Genomic DNA, 14,367 nt, shown 5'->3' with positions numbered 1-14,367 from the left:
GTCAAACTATACCGAGATCAAGTATTGAATCGGACATGTGTTGAATGAGATTAGAGATTGATAGAATGTGTATCAACATTGTTATTTCAGATTGAAGCTGGCCGAATTGACATCGAGACTTCGAGTACGACATCGATTGTTGTAAGAAAGGTATAATGCATGTTTTTGTTTGGGGAGATACAACTCAAATGAGATCTCATTTGAGTTTCCCAACCAAAATCACATACTAGATTTATTGTTTATCTTGAATTATGATTGTGATTTGTTTATAGAATTTGTATTCAAATCTTTGAATTGATTATGCATTGTTTACAGATTGTTATGCATTGCATTTAAGATAGGGAGTCTTGACAGAAACAGTCAAACTTCTAGATGTTCGGTGATATCACAGCTTAGGAGAAGACTCGTCTCCTATTGTAGATGTGGATACAGATTTGGCCGAAGTCTAGGAATAAGACGTACCGTCACCCCGATTGGGAGGGTAGGTGATAGATCGTCTTATTCACACCGGGATCCCTAGAGTTCTAGTCGAGTCGAGTCCAGACATGGTTTGATTCGCATTGCATATTTATATGATTGTCATTCATAATAGCATGTTTCATGTTTTAAATTGATTATATGCATGTATACATGTTTATACTGGGATTTGTTCTCACCGGAGTTTCCGGCTGTTGTTATGTCTGTATGTATGCATAACAACAGGTGGGGCAGGATCTGGGTCGAGACAGAGACGAGATTGATATAGCGTGGAGACTACGGACGCAGCAGAGGAATAGTGGTTTTAGTAGACTTGGACTATTTGTATTTGCTTTATTGTATTAAACACTAGTTGGATAAATGTACTAGAACAAGATATGTTTGTATGTTGTAAAATAAATAAAGAACTTGTGCTTGTGTACATACATTAGAATTAATGTTGAAAAGCGAAAATTTGACCCACTTTTTATATTAATGATCCATTTAATCCCAAAGAAAAGAGTTAGAGCCCGGGTCCCCACAAAATTAAGTTGTTGCACTCTGCTGGCTAAATTAGCAGTCAAGCTAACTTTCACAACTTTCAAATATCGAATCTAATTATGAACTTTGTTTGATATCAATCAAACTTAATCATCAAATTCAACTATTTGAATTCGACCACCTCAACAGGAACACAAAATTCAATACTCTTGTGACATTCAATGGTTCAGGGATATAACTAGTCGTGAGTCCACAACTCATGTGATTCGAAACAACATTTATTTTGTATACATGATTACCCTTTGTTAGCCACATTTTGTTATCAACCACTTGATAACAAGAACGTCAGAACTCATGTTTGATTGTACCCATCAGCTAATGTTATTAGCGTCTAGTAGCATCTTCTCACGATCTTCTATGCATGACTGATAGTGCCTGCAAAAACCAATAAGCTATATTTAGCGTACAATACGATCTTTTTAACACATATATCCCGATCAAATATGTAATCATTGGTACACCGAGAGTTGCATATGATTCGATAACATACTATGTGATGTATTATTGACTAATCATTGTGACATAATATATGTAACTAAGGAAACACATTTCCATAAAATATATGTCTTAATCGGGACATATATTCTTAGTACTATTAACGCATTCAATCACATAGAATATCTATATCTATAGGTGAGCGATGAATCCCTTACTACAAAAAATCGACTCCTATGTATGTCGGACTACACTCGATCTCGCCACGTGATGACCCACGTGGAGTCGGTAAACTAATCAAAGTGCAGTGCTAGTACATAGAGCTTCCATGTTATCCCGAATTAAATGACTAATGATATACAACCGTAGGTCCACAACCGCGGTTATCCACGTGATAAGTGATAACCACTTGAAAAGCCTGATGGAAGGTTGTTTAGTGATTCATCATATGATCATTCATCCGTATGTTTTGAAATCTCCATGTTTCTACCAATAAAATGTGATACACAAAATTACATATGTTAGTCTCAAGCTCGGACAGTCTTTATCCTCATTTTAAACGATTGAATCGACCAGGAACACATTTAGAATATACAATAACTTATAAATGAATTTCACGATCGTCATCATATGTAAAATCTCATAGTACTATAGTAGATTTAAGGTTTTTATGTATGCAGCTTGCATGAGTATACAAATAAAGTAAATTTCATAATTGAATAAAAATCGTAAAATATTATTAAAATAAATATAATTTTTACACAAGAATCAATAAAGTTTAAGTCAAATGTTGGCTTGCTGTACACCTACTCTAATATGATAACTATATTAAATTAAAAAAAAAACCCCCACATTCTCATCTTCTTCATTTCAAGTATCCTTTGTTTTCTTGTCTTGCCCATTATTGTTCAGATGGTGATGGGAAATTCTTGGATTCGAAGTTTCATACGCTTTTACGTTAAATTGGATGGCTGGAGATTATATAATGTTCGTTTTTTTTTTTATTAACTTTTCAGCATATTTATTTCGATTTTTTTGTTAAGAAAAAAATTTAATCTTAGAGTTTTTTATTCTTAAAAATTCAAAATTTCAGTCCAAAAAATCCACTGATAATATGTCATTTTGTTGAAATAATTAAATTTAACAACACTTTTTATTTATTAATAGGTATTTTAAAATCAGTAGATAAACAACATATTTTTTTTAAAAAAAAACATTTTCATAAGTTAATTTACTTTTTATATTAAACTTAAATGAATGAGCTTGAAAATCTAAAACTAGGGTGGGTTTTAAATTTTATTAATTAACCAAAATGAATTTAAAATTATTTAAATAAAATAAATTTTATAAATCAATATTCGATAAATTTAATGACCTCTTTAAAGTAATATTTTTTTCTCTAGCTTGATTAGACCAATTTTTTAAATTAATAATTTCAATAAACTAATAAGTTAATAATTTTTTTGGAAGACTTTTATATAAATATATGGTCTTGCCAATATCATAAACTAAAAATTCTCTAATATTACAAAGATAACTAGAACAATTTAATAAAATATGGTTATTGGTTATGTGTTTTTTCTTAAATTTAAATCTAATTGGATTTCATCTATAACTTTTCTCATTGCATCCAAAAATTCCCATGTATTTAATTATAATGCATCGAACTCATAGATACAAGTGGCTTGTACTCACATTAAATAGAGAATTTTATTTGGTTAGTTAAAACAATTAATATTATTTATTTTTAAATACAATGATCTCATTTAGTTTTATAAATATATATATAAAAAGGAATATGATACATGTTAGAAAATATTATTTACCCAAGAATTTTGGTGTATGACAAAATCCAGACAGCTTGTTGTAACAGGTATCAGTTCAACCGCCCAACTTCGAAACCGGCCAAAGCTCAGGAAGTCTACACCACGCGAATTTCAGACCGCTGACATATTCAATCGTCTGGATAAAAAGAAGCTTGGAACCGGTTCATTAAAGAGAACTATTTATTGGTCAAAAACATTCTCTGACCGGCTCTACACATTCAAAGTATTACACCGCCTCGAAGTCAACTTATCCTTTCACCGGTCCCAAGAATGATATGCATTTATGTTTCTATCCTAAAAAAGGATGATCGAGTTTAGACTTCAAGTTCTGAAGCACTTTTCTTGAGGAGTTGATACAAATTGTAGGACCGAGTGCTTACCACTTTACCAAAAGCTATAGCTTGTAGTAATTATGCAACTCAAATCTTTTAAACCGCACAGCAGCTCAAGTACCACGGTTCGATCGCTCTACCAAGCAATGACAATTATTGCACTCAACAAACTCCCTCCCAATAATTGCACTCCTTACAATCAATGGGAATCGAACCCGTGATCTTGGCTCTGATACCAATTGTAGGACCGAGTGCTTGTCGCTTTACCAAAAGCTATATCTTGTAGTAATGGTGCAACTCAAATATTTCAAACTGCACAACAGCTCAAGAATCCACGGTTCGATCGCTCTATCAAGCAAGGATAATTATTGTATCCAACAATACATATATTAGTGTAGCACACCATTTTTTGTCATTAAATTTATGTTTGTTGAATCGAAAAATACTCTTTAAAATAAATAAATTATTTATTTATTGAAGAAACAAATATATTGCTAAATTAATAATTTTTTATGGCCCCAATATTGAGGTTTTACAGTAACTTTTGTATACTGATAAGGTATCGAGTTTGATACAAAATTTGAGGAGTAATAAATCAAAGGACAAGCTTAGTAGCAGCAGCAGCAGGTGCAAGCGTTCTAGCAATCATCAATCCAGCAGCTAATGCGGCACCAAATACAGTGTGCAATCTCACGCACAGATACTTTGACATGAAAATCTTCGATTTATCCTATACATTTCACAATTTTTTTTAAAAAAGAAATCTATTATTATTCAAAATAATTATAAAAAATCACTTAAAAATAAAATTATTATTTTAATAAGAATATTCTAACGAGCATACAAAAAAATGAACAATTTTATGCATATATTTTATGTATAATAAATTTTATATTATAAAGTATAGTAATATTAAAAAAAGTCTCCACGGTATTTGTTTTATTATAAAAATAAGGCTATTTTGGATTTAAAAAAAGTAATTATTATAAAAATATATTATGATTAATAAATTTTTAAAGCATAATACTCACCATGTGATTCTTCTCAACAAAACCAACCACTAAGTTCGCCATTGGTAGTGTCATGAAACCAAGAATCTAAAATATAAAAATAAAAATAAAAATTAAAAAGGGTTAGTAAATGAGAATATAACATTTTGAATTTTAAAAATAATGGGAAACATAAGTGGAAATTAATTAGTCTATTTTATGTTGATTTATTTTAATTTAATTTTGGATCTTTTACTAACTTTTCATAATCTATCATACAAAAATAGTCTTTTAGCTCATAGCTTTAATTTAGCAAATACTAAACAATAGTTAAAATAGTACAATTTTTGCTAAAACACATGAGTAGGTCTCTTGTGAGACGGTTTCACGAATCTTTATCTGTGAGACGGGTCAACCCTATCGATATACACAATAACAAGCAATACTCTTAGCATAAAAAGTAAAACTTTTTCATGGATGACTCATATAAGAGATTTGTCTTACAAAATACGACCCATGAGACCGTCTCACACAAGTTTTTGCCAAAACACATAACTCATCTCCAATCAATGTACTTCAGCTTTATTTTAAATAAATATAATGAGAATATATTTCATCAAATATCATTTATAAACTTTAAATCTATGAACATGTAATTTCTTAGTTTAATAATTATTCAATTAGTACAATTAAATTAAAATTTTATGAATAAAAAAGAATATTTTATTTTACTAAAAAGTCAAATTATTTTTATTATTCAAATTATTTTATTCACCAGACCATAACTCATGCCATGCTTTTGGGAGTTGAATTAATTTGATGTTTATAAAATGCCGACTGTCAAGTGTCAAACATTTAACACAAATATTTATATGCACAATATAACAAACCTATGTTTTGTTAATTTACGGGAGGGGGTCGGGTGAGTTCGGGTAGTATATTATAAAAAAAATTATAAACCCGAGTCTCAAAACAACTTGAAAATTCTAAACTCGAACTTGAACCTGACCAACCCGGTTTAATTATAATAGATTATTTTCAACAAAATAATTATTTAAACAGTTCGGTTGGATTGCAAATAAAATTATTACATATAAATGCACAAAAATTCTTTTAAAAAGTCGATTTGGTCAGGTTGACGGGTCAACTGACTCCTAAATGAGATCAACCAAATCCAACCAAAAAAAAAAAAAAATTGAGTCATCTGGATAACATTTTTTCTCTGAAATCCAAGTAGATGTCTGCCTATGTATGAACAATTTCGAATATGCTTATGATTTAACCAGAGATATACGATCTATTTGATATTCGAATATTATATATTTTTCGCGAGAAAGAAATAACATAGAGATGTGCTAAAAAAGTCATGGTCACGTACAACGCTAGGCAAAGGAAGAGCTTGGAAGAATCCAAGACCCAGTAGAAGCGAGTAGAGCCCAACAACACCAAATTTCACCACTTTTGAGCCTTTGTCAGTCCCAATCCTTACCAATGGGGACATTTTTCCAACAGCCTTATCACCGTCGATCTGGAATTAAGGCACATTCCAAGTCACCTTGAAACAACACAAAAAATACATTGTACCGAAGAAATAGAAACAGAGTCGGAGTGGCACCTGATGGAAATGACTGCAGAAAAGGATCAGAGCCGTCGTAAAACCGAGAAGCAGTGATGCCGAAACAATCGTCCCCGATATCGGCAGCTCACTAACATCGTGGCAACGATTAGTCTACGTTTAGGTACGGGTTCCCGAGTCAGAAGATCACCAGAAAGAAAAGTTTAGTTACCTTGCTCGGCTTTGGAGTAAGTAGAAGGCGATGGTCGAAAGCGGGCCGTATGCCATCATGAGTAAGGGCTCTCCCACACCAAAATAACTCAAACGAAACGGTGGACACTGCTTATGCATCATCACACCATAATTTGATCACTCGATATGAAAACTTGAACTCTTAAGAGAGACAACACCTGAACACTATTTTACCTGGTAAAGGAAGAAGCAAAACACAGCAAAGACTGATAGTACTATTGAACGGCCACTCGCGGCTGCGGCCGCCAACCACGAAATGCCGGAGAAACCAATAACGAGTAACGACCAAGCGACGGTGTTGATGAGTTCGCGACTAGGTCGAAAGTAATATAAGACACAATCAGTTAAATCGTCACAGAAAGAAAATCTGATAATCAAGAAAATGTAAACTGGCTGATTCCAACCTGCCGAAGAGATTGACAACGGATTCTTTCTTGTCCTTATCTGCTCCTGTGTCGAAATCGTAAACATCATTGCTGCAGAAAAAACAGTTAGCTGTCTGATCAAGTCATAGAATTCGAAAGTGGTAATCGAGAAAACAGCAGAATCAAAAGCTCAGTCACTCTAACCTTAAATTTACCCAGACATTCACGATAACAAAAGACACCAACGACACCAAGAATCGCCAGAACGAAAACTGGCCCGTTTGCTGATATGCAGCTGCGGATCCCACCTGTTCGAATATCAAAAATTTGTAAGAGAATTTTGGATTCAAAGGAAGTGATGGAACATAGTATAATTATACATTCTAACAAAAGAATATTATACTCAACCAACAACACAGAATCAAGTACAATTAATGTTGTTGCAATTAGCTTACAAGTACTGGAATAAGAGCAACAGTGTACATAGGTAGTTTGGCAGCTCTCCATATTAAAGTCGATCTCGACAATTCTTCTTCGACTGGAGCGTTATTATTTAGCAGTTTCGGTTCTGCAACTTCAGCAGCTCTACATTTTTGGATGAAACGAGGATGTGTAACCTGCTTTTTCAAGGACAACAGGCCCGTGTATGCCTTGTTGTAGCTGCCGAATGACCTCTGTGTCGAATGCGGCATCGACAAACTTGCATAGTTCCTGAAAACAAAGACTTTGTTTGAAAGATCATGGGGAAAAAAGGCAGAGCTTAATTACTAACTGGCGAATGTAAACCGGACTTGCCTCGCCACGCTGTGTCTCACCGGATGGTACCCTCCATTGGTCTTGGCGACACAAAATCCATTATTAGCTTGGGAAACATAGGTTGCTGCCATTGCTGAATAGAATTGAAGAAGGTTGCCAATTTCTGAGTGTGAAGCGAACAAGAGTTGTGCATCACTTGAATGTGGCATGATACCTATATACATATATACACTTGAATAAAATTTTATTTTATGTATATATATTAGTAATTCCAACCCTTTCATAATTGAATTTTGCTATATTTTTCTCATAGTAACTATTATATATAGGATAAATAAATATTATTTTATAAAAATCATAATTAAATTTAAAATAAATTTCAAAATCAACTAACAAAAATCATGGGAAAATAATTTTTTATGATACATTAACTTTGTTTATTTTTGTTTTGGTTCACTAAATTTTAAAATTGTGGTTTTAGTGCGCTAACTTTAAATTTTTTGACATTCAAGTCATATTTCGCCAGAATGATCGCGTATCTCTACGAAATGTTAATGTACCACCCGAATAGACTTTCTTCTAATATGAAACACTAAATTTTTATTTTATTATCATTTTAATTTACTGATATGATTTTTTTTCTATTCTAAATATTATCATTTTAATAATGATATATGATAATTTAATGACACTTTGAATATTAATAGTCGTTGGAATTTTAGCGTCAAAAAAAATAGTCGTTGGAATTTAGTAGAATATTAGTAGAATTTCTACTGTAGTTGGATTTGTCATAGAATATTAGTAGAATTTCTACTGTAGTTGGATTTATATTTTTATAACCTTGTGCTTTTTTATGAAATATACCGTCTAATTTGTGGAATTAAAATAATAAATTTGGAAGTTCGTGCGGTCTTTTTAGAATACTGGTTACATATTATTATTATTTAAAGTTACTCAAGAGAAAGTAATTTTGATATCTTGTAGAAATTACAATTCTTACTCAAGTTCATATTCCATGTTTATCTTTTAATCTTACTTTCATATTCCACGTTGATCTTTCAATCTTACTTTTATCTCACTATAAGAAAAATATTTTTCCGCAGCACGTTATCAACAACGTGCATTAAAAGATGCTGCGAATAGTGCTTTTAACGACGTGCAGAGGCAGATTTATTCAAGTAGGGATGTCCCAGACCCGTAATGGACCCGCCCCATCTGGACGGGTTTGGGCATACTAAATGGGTTATGGGGAGGGTCTCGGGTCCAGTTTTTCAGACCCGTATGGGTATGGGGCGGGTCATGGGTTTTATAATACCCGCCCCATATATTAAATATAAATATTCTAAGAGTTTTATTAATTTTTATTTTTTTAATAGCATACCTCAAAGTCAACCATGACATATCTGATTCTTTGAGTTAATTGAATTCTTTATTGGGTGGGCTTTAGTATTATCCAAATAGGTAGACCAATTATAAATAAAGTCTTGTTGCCCCTGCACCACCATAACTATACGCTAATATGCTAGTGGTTCAAGTCTCAAGGTATCTCTCAAATTATTGTGTGGTATTTATATGCTTGTTTATTTAATAATTAAGTCATGTGACAAAGAAGATTAATGTTTTTATTTAAAAAAAGTTCGGGTCTAACGGGTCTCATGGGTCTAACCCGCCCTGTTTCATATTCGAGATGGGGTGGGTCCGAAAAATATTTAACCGGGGTGGGGCGGGTAATGGGTCGAAGTTTTTTTTTTCATGTGGAGGGTCTTGGGTTTAGCCAAACCCGCCCCATACCCGCCCCATTGACATCCCTATAATCAAGGGTGGTACCATTTTTAATAATTTAGCGACGGTTTTTCAAACAGTCGCTAATATTTGCGACGGTTGTTGTAAAATCGTCGCCGATCTACATCGGCGACTGTTTTAATTATACCGTCGCTACTAGCGATGGTTTATTCAAAAAGTAAATAATAACAGTCGCTATTCGCGACGGTTTTTCAAAAAACAGTCGCTAATGGCGACGGTTGTTCCAAAACCGTCGTACATCAATGTCTTAGTCCAATCAAGTCCCATCCATTTACAAAGATGAGACCAAATTCATCCCATATCCTCTGATCCGCCCCACCTCAATTCTACAAAATTTCTCTCCCAAGTCCCAAGCCCTTTAGCGACAGAATAGAATTGCGGACTCCCGAAGAAATCGAATTGCTCATCGGCAAGGCGACAATCCAGGTAAGAATCGGCTATACATTTTTTATTTTGTTTTTTATAGCTTCTCTGTGCATGATTTGTGGTTTCTTGATTGTTTGTTGTTGATTGACTATTACTTGTTTATTTGTTTAATAATTATTTTATTCTTGTTTAAGATTATAACTTGAACTATTTGAAAATGGAACATCAATCTGCTGCAAAGAAAGGAAAAACATTGATATCCTCTTTCTTTAAGAAGAGAGATCGTCAAGCTAGTGAAGATACTTCAATTCCTACGGTCCTTACAATGCAACATCAATCCAGTGAAACTCTTTTATTTCCCAATATCCAAATTCCTTCATGTTCCTCTCCTAGAGACGATCATCAGTCTTCGTCTACTTTTATTGAACGAGATCCGGGAAAAAGAAAATAGATATATGAATATCATGTTAATGTACGAGATGAGATAAGACGTTCATATCTAAATATGGGGCCTTATCAACCAGATATGTTGGAGTATCCAGGTACGAAATTTGGAAGCCAGAATCGTCGTTTTCAGAAAAAATGGTTTCAGAAATTTTATTGGTTGGAGTATTCGCCTTCAACAAATAAGGCATATTGTTTCCATTGTTTTATTTTCCTGAATGATATTAATTCATCTAATATCTCGGCATTGGTCAATGAAGGATTTGATAATTGGAAAAGGGTAAACCAAGGGAAAACATGTGCTTTTCTTTCTCATATTGGTTCTGCAGCTTCTTCACCTCATATTATGTGTGAGAGAAGGGCTGAAAATTTGATGAGGCACTCACAACATATTGATAAAGTGATGCATGCACAATCTAAAGAGGAAAAAGAGAAAAATCGTCTGCGTTTGAGCACCTCAATTGTAGCTGTTCGTTGGCTAGCACTTCAAGGTTGTGCTTTTAGAGGTAACGATGAATCTCTATCTTCATCTAATCGTGGAAATTTTCTTGAATTGGTCAAGGCTTTTGCAAAAATGAATATAGAAATTGATGAAGTTGTGCTTGAGAATGCTCCAAAAAATGCCCAATATATCGCTCCAGAAATTCAGAAAGAGATTTTACATATTATGGCCAATAGAGTACGACAGATGGTTCGTGAAGAAGTTGGAGATAAATACTTCTGTATTCTTGTTGATGAAGCCCGAGATATATCTAAACGAGAGCAAATGGCCATTATATTGAGGTTTGGGAACAATCATGGGATTTTGACAGAAAGATTTTTTGCCATCAAAAGTGTTAGTGACACTACCTCAATGAATTTGAAAAATGAGATATCAAATGTTCTTGTTCATCATGATCTCCATGTTAAGAAAATCAGAGGCCAAGGATATGATGGTGCTAGCAATATGCGTGGAGCGTGGAATGGACTTCAAGCATTATTTCTCAAAGATTGTCCCTATGCATACTATGTCCACTGTTTTGCACATCGTTTACAACTGACATTGGTTTCTGCAGCTAAGGATGTTAGTGTTATTTGGGAATTCTTTTCTCATTTGGACAATATTGCTAATATTGTCACTTCTTCTACTAAGCGCATTGCTGAATTACATACTGCACAAAGAAATGAAATTGAGTATATGTTGTCAATTGGAGAACGTGATTCTGGAAGTGGTGCAAACCAGATTGGTAATTTGCAACGAGCAGGAGCTACTCGTTGGAGTTCTCACTATGATTCGGTAAAAAGCTTGATAGGTATGTACACTACAACTTGCAAAGTTTTTGAAGTTCTCAGTGATCATTCTCCAAATGGAAGAGCTAAGGCTGAAGTTCAGGGGATTTACAGAAACATGGCAAGCTTTGAATTTGTGTTTATTTTGCACTTAATGCATAAAATTATGAGAACAACAGATACTCTTTGTCAAATTCTTCAAAGAAAATCTCAAGACATTTTGACTGCTATCACATTTGTCACTACTACCAAAACTTGCCTTCAAGAATTTAGAGAATGTGGGTGGAATGAATTTCTTCAGGAAGTTAAAGTTTTTTGCTCAAGAAATGAAATTGATGTGCCTGACCTTGATTGTCTATATAAGATTGGACGTTCTTGTCGGCAAACTACAATAGAACATCATTACCACTTTGATGTTTTTAATGCTGCAATAGATTTCATTTTGATGGAGTTAAATACTCGGTTCAATGAGTCATCGGTGGAACTTCTTTCTCTTAGTACAGCTTTAGATCCTAAAAATTCATTTGACTCATTTAATAGTGATGATATTTGCAAGCTTGCGAAGAAGTTTTATCCTGGAGATTTCACAGATCAAGAAATTGTTGCTTTGGAGTATGAATTGATACATTATAAACTTGATGTGATGCAGAATTTAAAGGTTTTTATGTCACGCCCCGAGACCGGGGTTAGTAGACACCGGCGTTGTTTATCAATCACATAATTAAAAACAACCAGCCTCGTAGCACAGTATAAACCGAAAACCAGTTTATTATTCATAATTTCTCAAAAACTTATGTCTTTACAACTGAAATAACTAATGCGGAAGCGTCTTACATAAAATTGAAAGTAAAATAACATAACTAAACTAAATCGCAAAATTCACCATCCCCAAAATTGTTCAGATTCTTCTTCTTCAACATGTTCTTCGGATTTATCTGGGAAAGTATGTAATGGGTGAGTATTTTGGGAATACTCAGTAAATGGGGGACTTTGAACACAACACAACAATTTTTATAACATTTTCGAAACATACATATCAATACAACATGCTTTTCATAATCATAATCATATCATAATAACATAACAACACTGCGATTTTTCACCTTTCATGGTTTACTGATATCAGTCCCTAAGTTTTAATCCTCTAAGGGGGCGAGGCCATAAAACAGTTCTATCCCACTGTTAAGGGCCATATGTTGGAATTCCACCCATTTTCAGGGAATCCTCACAGTGCCAATTCAAAAACGTACCAACTTTCGTAAAAACGTATAGACAAAACGACGGTGCTCGACCGCATTTTTAAACCAAAAACCGAAATCTTCATATGCATAAAACCGAAATTTAAAACAGCCCACTTACCTTGAATTCTTGATGAAAAAGAAATGTTAATCGCTAAGATTGCTTGCACAGGAATTTTTGAAATTCCTACTTCTCTGGCTGGACGGCAGCAGCGCTTCGCTGTACTCGAAAATCCTAAGGAGACTAGGGGGGGATTCTCGAAAATTTGGAGGAGAAAGAGGTGTGATTTTCGAATACAGGGCCCTCCTATTTATAGGGGTTGGCTGCTATCGTGATCGAGTGATATCGCGATGAAATCTGGCTTAAATATTTTATCTCAAATCGTGATCTATCCGTGATATGTTCAAAAATTAAATCTTTTATCCCATACAAATTTCGAAATTTGATAATAATCTGATATGATCCCGATTGTACAAAATCCCGGGTTTTACATCCCTCCATCCTTATGGGAAGTTTCGTCCTCGAAACTTGGATTGACTTGGTTTATGAAGAGGTATGGGTATTGGTTTCTCATCCTTTCTTCTAGCTCCCACGTGGCTTCTCTTTCGGTGTGGTTATTCGAAAGGTTCAGCTAGTGATTCAACTTAAGTCCTAGTTTCTTAAAAACTCTCTTAGATACCAAGGAATGCGTAGCACCACAATCAAATAACGCATAAGCAGGCACTTTTTGAATTAGGATGGTACCTGAAACTACTTCATTGGCGTTGTCGGCCTCTTCTTGAGTCATAGCAAAGACCCTAGCGTTAGGCTTTCCTTCCTTTGGCTTGTTGGGGTTAGCTCCTATATTTGGTCCAGTTCCCTTGTTGGGCCCGGCTACCTGGTTGGCGGCAGTAGGACATTCGGCAATTCGGTGTCCCGTTTTCCCACATCCGAAGCATACACCACTGTTTCTTCGGCATTCTCCCAGGTGTCGTAAGTGACAAGTTGGGCAGGGCTTAATATTCTGGTAACTTGAGGTAGGCGGAGGCCCTTTGGATGGTTCACCGGACTGGTTAGGCTTCTTGAAAGTCTGATCGCTGCGTGAAGACTGATTATTCATAGGCCTTTTGTTCTTGAATTCCTTTTCTCTACGCTGGATGTCAGTTTCAGCTCGGATAGCTGCACCCACAAGATCTGAAAAATTCGCGGGTTGGTAGACTGCTAGTGCTGATTGGATCCTGCTCTTCAATCCCTTCTTGAAGCGGTGCAATTTCAAAACTTCGTCCGCCATGATTGACGGAGCATAAGATCCAAGGGCGTTGAACTGGGAGGTGTATTCCACAACCAACATATCCGGAGTTTGAATGAGGTTTTCAAACTCACTCAGTTTCTGCAGTCTGACCTCGGCTGGATAATACTGTTTCAGAAAGGCTTCTCGGAATCGCTGCCAAGTCATTGGTCCTGCAGCTGTCATGGCTGGCGAGATTGCTTCCCACCATTTTCCTGCTTTATCTTCCAGGAACGGCACAGTCACGTCCACTTTCAGTGCCTCGGGAACTTCCAATAGTCGATGCTGAGTCTCTACACTTTTTAGCCAACTCTGGCTAACTTCAGGGTCAGCAGCTCCACTGAAGGTTGGACATCTGTTCTTGCGGAGCGATTCATAGTGGAACCTAATTCCATTAGGTGGTGGAGGTGGTAGCGGCTGATTGGCGTTCTGGTTTCCCAATCCTTGCAGTG

The 14,367-nt window shown here is 34.9% G+C and overlaps 1 protein-coding gene across 1 annotated transcript; it reads right to left on the bottom strand.

The window, feature by feature from the left end:
• Nucleotides 1–4,087: 4,087 nt before the first annotated feature.
• On the bottom strand, nucleotides 4,088–7,726 carry LOC140812485 (2-carboxy-1,4-naphthoquinone phytyltransferase, chloroplastic-like). The gene is made up of 10 exons (XM_073170755.1): nucleotides 7,567–7,726; nucleotides 7,227–7,482; nucleotides 6,976–7,079; nucleotides 6,811–6,882; nucleotides 6,581–6,719; nucleotides 6,387–6,493; nucleotides 6,215–6,305; nucleotides 5,978–6,127; nucleotides 4,642–4,707; nucleotides 4,088–4,340 (listed from the first exon to the last, which is right to left on the bottom strand). The coding sequence occupies exons 1-10, from the start codon at nucleotides 7,656–7,658 to the stop codon at nucleotides 4,206–4,208; spliced, it is 1,212 nt and encodes a 403-aa protein (XP_073026856.1). The 5' UTR covers nucleotides 7,659–7,726; the 3' UTR covers nucleotides 4,088–4,205.
• Between the last annotated feature and the right edge of the window lie 6,641 nt (nucleotides 7,727–14,367).

This window comes from Primulina eburnea, chromosome 14 (assembly GCF_022965805.1).
Source record: "Primulina eburnea isolate SZY01 chromosome 14, ASM2296580v1, whole genome shotgun sequence".
Taxonomy (NCBI): domain Eukaryota; kingdom Viridiplantae; phylum Streptophyta; class Magnoliopsida; order Lamiales; family Gesneriaceae; genus Primulina; species Primulina eburnea.
The sequence above is the reverse complement of the archived record's forward strand: the minus strand, read 5'-3'. Positions and strand labels throughout refer to the sequence as shown.